Below are 14,106 nucleotides of genomic sequence, written 5' to 3'. Positions count from 1 at the left end.
ATTTGGCCTGCTGGTTTCACACTGTTTCACTGCTCAACTGTTGTTAGCAGTGATGTGAAAAGAAGAATAGAAATGTGCAAGGAATAAGAAGAGAATAGACATTTTTAAGAGGAAAGAAGTGCATTGAAATGATTATGTGACACACAACCAGGTCTGATCAGCCTGTGGTGTCTTATGATAAAAGGCCTGAAACACTCAAAGAGCTGATACAGATAATGTGTGAACAACGTCCTGACCTCATTCGAGACCCGAATTCAACCCGATTCTAAAAATCAACTCAACACGATCGCTTCGGGGGTTAAAATGATGTGATTACGCTTTTGCTTACGCTCAGCGATGACCAGCGGCGGGTAGAACAGGAAGTATCCGACCAGCTCCGCAGTCAGCTGGTTGAGGAGCCCGCTGGAGATCGTCCCGTTGAGAATTGCATCCTGGTTTTTCACCACGTACACCAGACTCACAGAGGGCGAGCCGGGCTCCTGGGACACGCTCTGGATCTGGGGATAAAACACGCAAACATATGAGTTTAATGTTTTATTTCTATGAGCTGACCGAATACGTGGCCCCAGAGGAGCGATATCAGACCCATTTCAAGTCCCTTATTTATTGCAAACACACAAACAGGCAGCCGGAGCCACATGTATAATTCAGATATTTATACAGAAACATCTACAGTCAAATGTTTAAAAGGCACAAGAAGTCTGCAAAACAGAGCTCCAGACACAGTATGACACTTTGAATGAACAATGTTTTTTTTTTTTCCTGCTATAATAAGACCAGTGTGCAGCTCTGAAAATAATGTAACTGAGTCACTATAGTAAAGTGGATGATGATACGAGATACGAGGAATTCCCATCACAGTCCTCCATGAGCGTTAATATTTCAGAGGATAAATTATGAATGGACCCTACTATATCTGCCTCTGCTTGCTGAGACCTACTTTATGACTGTGGCGGTGTGTGCATGTTCATCCCGCAGTTATGAGAGCACCTTGACAGCTGGAGGGGGGAGAAGGGAACAAAAGGAGGACAGAAAACTGCCAGGGTTTGAGATAAAATAAGTTTTAAGTGTAAGCTGCCTGTTTTATGTGTTCATTTATATGTTCATTTACACATAAAATGAAGAAGATCAAGTATTTCCAGTGTGGCCACAATGAATCAAACATAAAAGGTTGTATTAATGTACCCAAAGCTTTATTATTTATGTTTCCCAAGTCATAGACTGTATATAAATATGGATTTAGTGTTTTAGTTTGGCCCAGGTCCCATCCACAAATATGGATGGGCGGAGCTTATGACCTATACTGCCTCCAGCCACCAGGGGGAGCTCTACTTGCTTTGGCTTCACTTTAGAGGAGCAGTTCTGCCGTCCATCGTTATACAGTCTATGACCCCGATTAGCAAACATTTCTGCCGTTTCTGATAAGAATAGCCTCCTTTAACTTGTGCGGTACCTCAACGGTGAGTCTGTTGTAGGTCTCCAGAACTTTGTCCTGAGCCTCATCGTAGGCGTTCTCCAGCCTCTGCTCCAACATCTGGACAAAACTGCAGGAGTAGATGTTGTCCGTCGGGCCGACAAACCTCAACACTGGAAACAAGGCAAAAAAATATATTTTTACATATTTGCAGCTCTCTTTAAAATACTATACTTTTGATTTGTTTTGGTGTTATACTCGTAATGTGCAGAAGAATACCATGAAGTGAACCATGTAAAGTGCATAATAAAGCTCAAATAATCTTTGCTTAAATTTATGTTTTTTAGCCTGATTTATAATCTATTACTACTCCAACAATACTATATACTGCTATTTTCATTAAAAGTTTATAATCGATTTTGCCTTAAATTTTAAATAGTGAAATAATTTCTTAAAAGTCAAGTCTAGTATTATTATAATAATATAGATCATTACCTGCAAACAATAGTTTTTAATAGCAATAAACACAGGGCCTAACACTGAGCCTTGGGTAACACCACAAGTAATCAACCGTTTTTTATTTTTTTATTTTAGTTATTTAATGATTTAACTCCAAAGTAGGTAATAAATCAGAAGAGTGCAACGCTTCAATTTCCATTCCCCTTTTGTTTGTTTAGCAGAAATCTATGCTCATGAGTCAAACGCTTTTTTAAAAATAAGAAATACCACCAGTGTATATTTGTTATTTTCTATTCTGGTTTGATGTCTGTCCGCTCTGTTTAGCTAGTTCCACCTCACATGAATGAATCAGCAGCAGTAAAATGTCAAAACTACAAACTGAAGCACCGGGGGGGAAAACAAAAAACAAGAGGAAGAAAAAAATTATTTAAAAACTCCACAACAATCCACTTCATCACGCTGTATCTGGGGCTGTGTTTTCTGGTATTAATGAAAGTACTGCTCTAGATGTCTGTGGGACCGGTAAATCCCAGCAGTGAGACGGGGAGAAAGAGGATTATCGCCACTATCTAGAATGAGAACAACTAAAAAGAGAAGTTGTCTGTTGGCGTCATGCAGTACCGAACCCGGGGAGGTAAAAGGGTAAACAATATTGAGTCCATCAGCAGATTACGGAGCATGTCATTAATGTCGTCTCACAGTCCTTTTACCTCGGTCGCCCTACATCCCTGCCTTCTGTCTTTCTCTGCTGTTTTTAAAAACCTCTAAAAAGGAGAGGTGGAACAATATTCTGACCTAAATTCAAATACTGTGGAGCTTTTGAGTGCAGACTACATCTCACACTCCAAAAAAAAAAAAAAGGCTTCTTCACTGGTCTCTTAGTCTGCTACACTTCGCCGGCACAAACACTGTTGACCTAGTTGGTAATCTTATGCAAATCGTGCTGTGGCTGGGATAAATTGGCATATAGAAACCGTGGATTTATGGTTTATGAGCTGAACAACACAGAGATGGACTTTCATTCCCACATCATGTGCATAGGAACATATTTACGGCACCATACATCATGGTACAGAACTTAAAATATGTCATTTAGTCATGGGTATTAAAGTAAGTGCTGAAGTCTCAGATCTTTATTGTTTCCAGCTTCTGTTTAAAGCCACAATTTGCACAAGGTCTGTCTTCTTAAAAAATACAGAAATGCATCTCATTAGAATAACTTCATGCAGCATTTTTTAGTAGCCTAAAAATTGGATTTGTGTTGTTTTTATAAGTCAGATCAAACCGACTCTTTAACAATATTCAGATTTTTCTCTTTCTTACCACAACAAAGTAAAAATGGATCATCATCTGCAAAGAAAAATAAATGTTGCATGGTGCACTGGAAACCCTAACATATTTAATTTATGTACAGCATAAAAAATAATGGACCCAACATTGAGCCTTGGGGGACACCACGATTAATCGTCAGTGTTTTTTTTCAATACATATTCATTTTAATAGATATTTAATGATCTTAGAGATAGGTATACAATTAATCAGGAATTCACAACCCTTCTAATGCTATTTTGTTCCTTGAAATCTCTTTATCAGTGAGACAAATTTGTTTTTTGAGAGCAAGAAATGCTCCAAAATGTAAATTTGTATGACTTTTTTTGACAATTGGCGGACATCTTTTTACCTGCTACCAGCAAACATATTCACCAGCTAACTGCCAACTCCAATTGCTGTTTAATCCTGGTCAAGGAATGAAGAACTGGTAAAGGTTTCACTACAAATAACTGTCTGACGATGCTGGAAACAAGGATGGAGAGAGGAGACAGGTAACCAAAATATTGAAGCTGCAGACCATGAAATATGAACTAGAAAATGCAAAAACACTCTGTAAAGTGAATTCAGTAACAAAGCCTAGGTGATAATTCTCATGCCTTGTTTGCATCAATCCCACTATTAGCATATATTAGTTCTACTTCAAGAAACTGATTAATTATGTTGAATTAAATACAATAAAACCGTCGCGAAAGTTTTCAAAATCTGTTTAATGGGCTGAATCAAACTGGATCACTTAACCTACGCGACTTCTCGTGCATCTTTTTATATAACAGTTTGTTAATAGCACATATTTTTTTCCAGCCATTGTTCCCACAAGTCTCAATGTAGGTGTGTGTGTGCTGAAATGTGTTGTGTGTTTTTTTTTGTTTAAGAGGCTTAAGAGGCTGACTAAATGAATGGAGCAATTTGCCTTTGCTCTGCAATCATGAGAGTTTGTATGGGATTTAGGGTATCAGAGAAGAGTAAAGGAGAACAGACATGTAATCAGAATTTTCTAATTTTGTCTCTGCTCCACTCTTCCCCTGTGTCTCGCTCCCTGTACTCTCCTTGCATTTTCTATCTCGCTGCGCTCCCTCTGCTTATATTCTCTCCTTCCTCCTCTGTGCTCATCTTAAACCTCTTTAAATCTTCCCACTCTACACCTCAAGAATGCACAACACCAGGACGCAAATGAGGCCAGTTTGCTCTCTGTCTAATCTCTTTAGCACTGTCATCAGTACCCATTCTGGCAAAATAAAGCTCATTCTGTATACACCCATCAGGCATAACACTATGACCACCTTCCTAATATTGTGTAAGTCTCCTTTGTGCCTCCAAAATAGTTGGGACTCATCAGAGAATGGACATGAGCCTTCTGAGGGTGTCCTGTGGTGTCTGGGAACAGAATGTTGTTAGTGGAGGGGCCTTTGAGGGGAGGGGCCTCTGTGGATCATCCCACAGATACTTGATCTGTTTGGGATCTAGTGAATTTGGAGGCCAGGTCAACACCTTGTGCTGTTCTTCATTTTTTTAGTTGTTCCTAAAGCGTTTTTGTGTGTGTGCCTGTCTCAGGCTGCATCCTGCTGGGGATGGCTGCTGGATGTTATTCACTTCTCCTGTCACTGGTCATAATGTTATGGCTAATCGCTGCGTTAATAGCAGTGTACATTCTGTTGTGTAGCAGGCAGAGTTGTACAGCAGCGGTCGCTTCCATCACCTGTTTTCAGCTGCAGGTGAATGCTGGGAGCAGGCAGCCAGGTTGCCACGGGAACCAGCACGGCCTTAACCAGCGGGGTGTGCTGTCTGATGTCCGACAGCAGCTTGTCGAAGCCGTAAACGTTCAGGGCCTCGACCACCACGGAGGAGATGTAGACGGTTTTCCCGCTGGTCACGTAGTAACCCAGCGTCACGTTGTGAGGGCTGCAGTCGTCACGTTCCACCTGTGGCAGAGAGAGAGAGAGACAGCACAGAGGGGAGGAAGTCAAAGCTGTTGTCTTCTTTTTGTTTTTTTTTTGACTACATTTTTTATTTCAAGTCAGGCAGGAGCTGCTTGTCTATCCCGAGCATTTGTTTTCTTATTTCAAAGACGCCGCAAAGAACTACGGAAGAACTCTATCAGAGGAGAAATCAGCGCTAGCTACAAAACACCTGTTTCTGATTTATGTCGCACTCAAGCTAAGGCTTTAAAATACAAATGCGGCCCGACTATGAATATTTATAATCCTTGTTTTATTTATTTTTTAATTTTTTTGTTTTTTTAAAGTCAGATCTGCCTCAGGGGCATATTTTATCCTTCAACAGCCATAAATCTGACTAACTGTGTCCTGGAAAAACACACACAGACAACAATCGGCTTGTATTTCTGGAACGAAACACCACCCACCTCCCTCTGCTCTCTACCTTCAACCACACTGAGCAGCTGGGGCTTTTTTTTTTTTTCCTCTCCTCCCTAAGCTGGCTGCCCCCCGGCTGGTGTTCCTCTTAAAAAAAAAAAAAAAGAACCACATCCTTCTTAGTGAAACAGAATCTCATTACCTCTCCTCCTCCTCCTCCTCCTCTTCCTCCCTGTCTCTTCTGCTCTCATCTCCTCTCCATGCCAACAAATATTCACCCATCTTTTTTAAACTACTACAGATACCTGCAATCTTTACTTTTTTTTTGGTTTTAAGTTCTTGTTAAAGTGGCGACACGGTCTTTTATTCCAAGAATCCACCTTTAGGTTCTTGCATTTCATTATAAAACAAAAAATTTTTTTTTTTTTGGGATCGGATTAGCATGAAATTAAATGTGCTGCAGCGTGCATGCCCTCAGAGCTCCGATGAAGTCCAATGAAGAAGACATTGATTTCATAATCTCTTGGATATTGACCCAGCCTTGTGATGCAATCCTCCTCTTCCGTTTGATAAAGGAGTCAGCTGTCAGATGATCCCAACCCAGTTAGGATGAATTAGCAGAATAACCACAATCTGTCTTATATAAGGTTGTATTTGAAAAGAAAGCCTTTCCAGGGTAATAAATGTGGCTTCACATATCATCAGTCAATATTTACGGAGTCAATTTCTGCTTCAGACACCGAAAAATATTAATGCCTCACTCTATGATACATAAACCGACTTGATTTTTATCAGTCGTTAACAGTATCAGGAAACTGCTGAAGAAAAGAAGCCATGAATTTTATTATTTTATTAATAATAAAGTAAATAATTCAGTCATCACTTTAGCAGTTTCCCAACACACATTCATATGCATCCAACTCATAAAAGAATAAAAGCTGTATATAAAACAAAGGTTATATATTTCATCCAGATGTCTTCAAGAAGAATTTGTTCTTCTATTAGGAACATCTGTGACAGGCTCCACCTACAGACTCAAATCTTATGAGGATATGAGGCTGGCAGCACGGCATTTGGATTTCATTAACGGGGCGTCTTGTAACCAATCCAGAGAAAACAAAACTGTCCCCCAACCAATCCGAGCCATTTTGTTGTAAACTAATTCAACTCCACGGCGCTCAGACGACGTTTATGACTACATCACTGTTACGCTTCTGTCCATCAAGCCTCCCTAAACGATTTGATTAGCCCAGCAGATCTTTGCCGGAGAATAATCAGCTCTCAACGGAGTGACTCCAGATTATCTTTCCACCACCAACAAAATGTGGCTGGGAAACTTTTGGACCTGGTTTCATTGGTGTGGATGTTACTTAGACATGTAGCACCCACCTAGACCAGACCAGGCACCCCCACCCCATAGCAATGACACTCCTTGATGGCAGCAGCCATCCCCAGCAGGATGCAGCCTGACACAGACACACACACAAAAACACTTTAGGAACAACTAAAAAAAAACATGAAGAACAGCACAAGGTGTTGACCTGGCCTCCAAATTCACTAGATCCCAAACTGATCAAGTATCTGTGGGATGATCCACAGAGGACCCTCCCCTCAAAGGCCCCCCCACTAACACTATTCTGTTGCCAGACACCACAGGACACCCTCAGAAGGCCCATGTCCATTCTCTGATGAGTCACCACAAGGGAGACCTACACAATATTAGGAAGGTGGTCATAATGTTATGCCTGATTTGTGTACACTCGTATTTTAAAGATCTAAAAATGTCCTTCTGTGTCTTACTATGTATACCATAGTTCCTATAGTGTATAATAAATCCTTATTCCTCTTTAAATTCCTCGTGCAGCCTGGAAAAGCTGAGCGGTTGTTGTTTTTTTTATTCCACTTTTGTTTTGCACGCTTCAAATGTTGCATCTAATAAAGCCATCCAGAGCTGACCCTGCCCTCTGCTGTCACTTCTCTCCCTTTCTCTCTGCCAACATTTGAAAGCGGGCAAAAGCGGCCAATTTTGCAAGCAATTATGGCCGAGCATGTTGTTCAACGGTGCAACACGCTGAACTGAATTCTGCTGCATGCTAATTCCACGCTGTCCGACAATCAGTAGCGGAGAAAACAATCCCTGCATATCCTGGCTTTTAAAGATCCTGACAGCTTCTCGTTGCTTTTTTTCTGTCGCCCCAACCGACTGATCTTGATTGCCGAATAAAACGCTATCTGATGGAGTGGATGGGAAAGGAGGGGAGTGTGAGGGTTTGCGTGAGTGTGGCAGGGGGGTAGATGAAAGTGGACGGGAGCTCGGAGACACTGAGTCACTCCCAGCGCAGGCTCGCAAACAACTGGATAAAAATAGAAAAAGCAGGCATGATGAAGACGGGAGACGGACAGACACCGAGATGAAGCGAGGCAGGTGGACGGACAGAGAGGTGGGCACCGGCGCAACCCGGCAGAGCAACTGACAACTGACAGACGAGACGGACGGGAAATCAACAGAGTTAAACCTGAGGGAGGAAGAAGATCTGGGTGAAAAACAAAGAAACAAAATACGAGATAAAGAATGTGGGAACAGGGTTTTTTTGGTATTTCAAGTTTGGTTTTAAAACCAGAAAGTACAACAAGTCAAAAACATACATCTGTATTTTCCTGTAATGAAACAGGAAGGTAGCCCTACATCTGGAATTTGCAGCAATCTACATCTGGACACAAAACCTGGTACTTCTCCAGATTCAGAAGACAAACACACACACAAATAAATTCAGACGACATACCATCCCTTCGTTAGGCTGCTATAGGCCTAGGCTGCTGGGGGACGATACACTGAGCACCTGTGCTCTACTCTCTTCTCTCAAGCTCCTATCCTCTAATTTCTTCTCTATTACCACTCATGCAATCGCGTGCTACTAATGTATAGCCTGTTAACTGCTTTGCGTCCATCTCTTAATCACTTATTTTCTATTTTAGAGTCTAAAACCAAACTTGAAATACCACAAAAAGCACCCGGACCCAGGAGGATGGCTTGACTGGCACAGCTCTGACGCAGTGGAACATGAGAGCACCATTTATTTGCCATTACACTGCGTGAGTGTGTAATAACCTCTCTAAGCAAACGCTGTCTGACTGTTCAACAGGTCATAGCCGTTCGCACTCGATCGCAGTCTGCGTGAGTCACCTATCCATCTGTTTTTCTCAAGCAGCACTCGCATGAGTCCTTACGAGGTGAACACGCTGTAGATTAATGCAAATAATGTGAAAAGATTTAATTAGCTTATTCTGGTGTCATCACAGGGAAAAGCTCAAGAGAACTGCAGCAGTACACACTTGTGGTCTGAAGTGTACTGAATACAAAGCTGTTGCTCTGCCCGACAATGAGTCATGCAGCTAAAACCAGAATTCGACGTGTATGTGTATTTAGTAACCAGTCACCGGCGTCAGTTACCTGCATTTACTTGATCTGTATTGAACAGTCTCTAATAGGAGTTTATTAGCCACTCTGCTGTTCTGTGATGTGATTACCAAGAACTGACTTGTGTTCACTGGTCAATAACTTACATTTACTGGACTCTGGCTGTCTGTGGTCGCCAGCCTCTAACACGTACCTACCTCCAGCATGTGTTTAGTCAGTGATGGTCTATTTTATTATGTCAATGACAATGTCAGTTTATTTACAAAGCACATTTAAAAGCAACAAGTGTTGACCAAAGTGCTTTTCAGTGTCGTCGAGGCATTTAACAATATATGACACATATACAAAGACAATGAAAAGGTTTAAAAAGCAACTCTCATACGGAATTAAACTAAAAGTTGTTTTATGAAGGGATTTAACAAGAGGCAGTGTCTAGGCAGGCCTAATATGAATATGGAGAAGCAAACTGTTCCAGAGTACTTTATCTGTACTCGCTTGATTCAATTACGTTTATTTACAGGAGTATAAAGCGTCAATAACGATCCAGATTCTCTCAAGACCAAGAGCCTGACCCCCGCCCCCCATCTGCTTGAGCCTCATACATGCAGCGTATAAACAATAAGACATGGGACACTGATAATGGATTTAAATCAATGGGTTAGCACTAGTATTCAAAGTAGAAACGCTTGGTGGGTGTACAGTGTGCTCATAAAGTTACTATTATAAGAATAAACAAAGAGTACTGATGTAGTCAGTATATTACAAGTGAGTATGCTAGTATAATGTATGAATATCAGCCGCTATAGAGATAAAAAATACTTCTGTACGCAACTGGACGGATCTACAAGCAATCAGAGCCATTTTGTTGTGAACTAAACTAACTCCATGGCGCCCACAAACAATTATGATGCTGTTCCCAGTGGAGCGATCTAAATCTGAAATATCTAATCAAAAGCAGGTTGGATTGTTATGCATAATATTCAGATAGGAATGGTTAAGCGGGAGCAGCTCGGGCTCTTCTGGACAGGTTGCTCAGAAACAGTCTGATGCCTGGTTACTAGTCACCTAGCGACATAAACGCATATTAATTTGATTTTAATTAAGCAACTGTCACTTAAGAAAATGCATCCAGCAAACTGGTCAAAAACAAAAAAAAAAAAACTGTTCAGGGTTCAGCACAACATTGTTCAGACGTTTCTTGCAAATGCTTCATAGAACAGACACCTGGCCATTGACCTATAGCACATCTGCCAGTTGCTGCTGGATGCCGGCTGTCACCACAAACTCACAAGCTAAAGGTCTTTGGTTATTAGCTAGTGACCTCAACATAGCCACTGGGCTGCGGCTGCAAGAAACCGAAATGCGTTCACCGTTCGGCCGCCGAGCTGCGGTAACTGGAGCTGAAAGCTGAAAGAGACACCGACCTGTGCAGAGGCGCCGGAGTCGTTCAGGGCTCTCTGCAGAGCGTGGCTCAGTCCTTTGGAGAGGTTCTGCTTCAGGATCAGGTCCAGGCGGTTCCTGCGCAACTCAATAGACAGAACTGTGGAGAAAAGAAAAAAAAAGATAGATATGATATGATGTGGACTGGATCACTGCACGCAAAATATTATGAATAATGGCATTTCTTTAATAACCCTACTGTGCAAGAATGTGGCCGACCACCTGTAAAAGCTTTAGTAATGCAACAAGAAATCAAAGTCCTTGTGCTTGAGGAAAGTCTGCACTTCCTTTTGAGTTTTAATTAACTCATGCCCATTTACTTACATTTACTTGGTTGCATAACTGATACGCTGAGCTAAGCTTCTGAAATGTCCTTTTATGTGTTTTCATCCGTTCTTTGTATTCAAGTCTTTTATGAGAATGCCCTGACCGTTCTATCATCTCCCTAACACGTCTAAAATTATTCCAGTCTTAATAACGGTGAAGTGATTCATCATTTTCTTTCTCCAATTAAATCCTTTTAGTTTAGTTTTTTTAGGTTTAGTCTCGTACCTGTCCTGACCCAGAACTTCTCGGTCACGTTGCACGGTAGAGGACCCTCCTCTGCGCTGGTGCCGAATGGAGGTTGCGTGGTCGTGGTAGGGGGTGGGGTAGTTTGGACCGGAAGGAACACAGTGGTGGCGGGTAACTTTGTTGTTGTTGTTGTTGTGGCGGTGGTAGTAGTAGTAGTGGCAGCAGTAGTAGTAATAGTAGTAGTAGGTGCAGTGGTGGTAGTGGTTGGAGCAGGAGTAGTTGTGGTAGTGGTGGTGGTGGTGGTTGGGGGGGCAGTAGTAGTAGTGGTGGTAGTAGTAGTAGTAGTAGTAGTAGTAGTGGGGGCAGGTGTGGTTGTTGTAGGTTGAGTTGTAGTGAGTTTGAGGCTTGTGGTTTGCTGCACGGTTGGAGCAGCGGTGGCGTTTGGCGGCAGCGTCGCAGCGCTCCTAGTGGTCGGCGCCCGCGTCGTCCCTTCAGCAGCAGCAGCAGCAGTCACAGTAAGGGTGGTCGTTGAGGGCGTCGTCGTGGTTACTGTCGTCAGCTGAAGGCTGTCGTCGGTCACAGTGTCTTGGCTTGTGGTCGCGTACGAAACCGTGGTGGATTCTGGCGGCGTTTGTGCTCTTGCCGTGGTGGAGAACGGTAAAGTTGAGGTGGCGGCGGCGGTGGTGGTGGCGGTGGTGGTGGAGGACGGGGACGTCTTTATGGCGGTGGTGGACGTGGTCGTGTGCTGTGAGGTGTTTCTGGTGCGCGCGGGCGCGGTGGTGTTCCACTGGTGGGTGGAGAACGGGCTGGTGACGTTGGCGGGGAGCGTGACGTCGTGGTCGCCCACGGTGGACAAGAGGGATTCTGGGACAGTCGGGAGATCCCAGGCTGGCAGGCTGCGCATCGACTCCTCTGCAAGGGAGTAAAAAAAAAAATATGTGGAAATCAGAAATATTATAAAATGTAATCTCTCTGCAGTGACGATAATCCATACCAGTCATAATGTGTGTTTGTCTGACAATGCTTAATTTATTTTTAGACTGAAATCCTTTCTCAGAACAGCAAGTTCTTTTGCATCTCAGACTTTTCCTGGAGGCTTTTTATTGTATTCCTCCTGGATATAATCCCTGACGAGGTAAACCAGAATTCATAGAACCTCGGTTACATGTGTAACTTTCATTTGGATGCATTAGGTTCCCCCTATAACACTCGTAGTGGCTACAGGTTATTTCATCCAGCTGTTGCTCCCCTCTTCAGCTCTAGCAAATAACTGTTGCTGGTTGACCTACAATGTCGCCATAGACAAGCTTTAAACTGCTTCTGCGGTTCAGCTGTTCCATTCTCATCGCAACTTCCACTTTCCCACGCTGTTAAAATAATTTCAATGCCAATGATATTGTTTGGTCTTTAAAATTATTGCAGTCCCGTCACTCTGCCTGTCAGACCTTCTAGTGTAAAACCCTCCTCCACCGTCTTGAACCATAGACTGTATAAAGATGGACGGCGGAACAGCAAAAAGTAAGTAGAGCTCCCCCTGGTGGCTGACTACAGTATAGGTCATAAGCTCCACCCCCTTCATGTTAGTGGGCGGGACTTGGACTGAACTAATACACGAAAATACACGTCAAATCATTTTTTTTCAAGGATGGTTTCTGTCATTTTAGCTAGTTAACATAATGTTGATGCATATTCAAATGTGAATATTTTTGGATAAGTTTCGTTTTAGTTATTTGACGCTATAGAAACAGGATGTGACATCGTTATGACTACAAGTTGCCACGCGAACCACATGGGAACCGAAAACTGAAAATAACGTGAACCGAAAATAAATAAATAATTAAATTAGTACAATGTATCAATCAACATTTCTTTGTAACTGGTGGAGGTAGAACAGAGCGTAGTATTAATTAAATAAAAACGTGAGGGAGTCTGGCGGAAATGTGCTCGGGTCATCAATAACGAGGCTCCACTCTCGGACCGTACTGATCAGACTCGCAAGATGGCGCCGCCCGTACCCCCGGGAAAATAGTTTCAGTTTGCCCAATGCAAGGAAGTGGCGACGCATTGTCCATATTTATATACAGTCTTTGTTCTCGACTGTCCCTCATTAGAGCTTTAAGCTATAACTACTGGGCTTTGAAAGCTACAGACATACATGTTTTTGGTCTTTTAATGGCACTTATTAATAATAACGAAATTATTTATGCTATAAAAAGACAGCACAAAACAGTATCTAGTCTACACCTGTATGGAGACGCATTGACCTCTCAAGAACAACATTCTGCTGCATCTTAAATCCCCTGAAAGCAATAAAAAAGAGGTATCCACACATAAAAAAAAAATCATGCAAATGAAAAACAAACTTGGCAAAGCTCAATTTTCTGTTTTCAGGGCCAAGGTTAAGGGACGAGGAAAATGACAAGGTTATTGTTGGATTGAAAGAACACAAGATGAGACGCACAGCAATTTCAGTTTTGCACGGAAAACAGAAATCCAATTTTATTGTGCAAACCAGCGAGGCATTTTAATGTCAGGGGTTCGTTTAATGCTCCTTCTTCTCTTACTGATATGAGATGCATGTTGATGAGAGAGGGGAAGCAAAGGATGCTGAAGTAAACAAGAGGGAGGCGATCAATCCTTCCCTGACTGAGCTCCAGATTTAATCTTATCCTCCCTACGCATCACCACCTGAGGACTGTGCCTTGTGACGTGAACTGATGTGACAGGAAACATCGGGGCAACAGGATATTAAATTTAGTTCATTTGCGGGGCAGGAGCCCAAGAACATGTGCGTAGGAATTACCTTGTGGCCGACGTCACCACTATTGTGATGACAGGAAGTGGGAGACATGGAGGTGGTGACATGGGACAGGACATGATGAAAAATAAGAGGACGCTGACGATGGAGACGGCAACATGATACAGATGATGACATAATGATGAGGATGGTGGTGACGGGTTGATGAAGATGGCTGCGTAAAGTGGCTGAAAATTACATTTTGATGAAAACGGTTGTCAGTAATGAAGATGGATGGGCGGATGGAAACAGTCAAGACAGGTGTTGCTGAAGATGTGTCAGGTTTCTGGTCTCATGCAAGACTGAGCAGTAGTTTCAGTCTGACAGTGTTTATTTAGAGGAAATTTGAATGAAACTACTAGAAGAGATTCATCTTGCTACTGTGTATATACACCGATCAGCCATAACATTAAAACCACTG

At 42.4% G+C, this 14,106-nt stretch overlaps 1 protein-coding gene across 1 annotated transcript in view; it reads right to left on the bottom strand.

Moving 5' to 3' along the window:
• The window catches only part of kiaa1549la (KIAA1549-like a), a gene marked incomplete at its 3' end in the record, with an annotated part of 128,153 nt that overhangs the window by 66,540 nt on the left and 47,507 nt on the right, over positions 1-14,106 (bottom strand). Inside the window, exons 3-7 of the mRNA XM_084555773.1 lie at positions 10,928-11,800; positions 10,360-10,475; positions 4,902-5,124; positions 1,454-1,587; positions 329-497 (exon numbers count right to left, since the gene is read on the bottom strand). Coding sequence (XP_084411899.1) covers positions 329-497; positions 1,454-1,587; positions 4,902-5,124; positions 10,360-10,475; positions 10,928-11,800 — 1,515 coding nt within the window. The remainder of the gene's footprint in view (positions 1-328; positions 498-1,453; positions 1,588-4,901; positions 5,125-10,359; positions 10,476-10,927; positions 11,801-14,106) is intronic.

The sequence above is a fragment of the Chelon labrosus genome (genome assembly GCF_963514085.1).
Source record: "Chelon labrosus genome assembly, chromosome: 11".
NCBI lineage: Eukaryota > Metazoa > Chordata > Actinopteri > Mugiliformes > Mugilidae > Chelon > Chelon labrosus.
The sequence above is the reverse complement of the archived record's forward strand: the minus strand, read 5'-3'. Positions and strand labels throughout refer to the sequence as shown.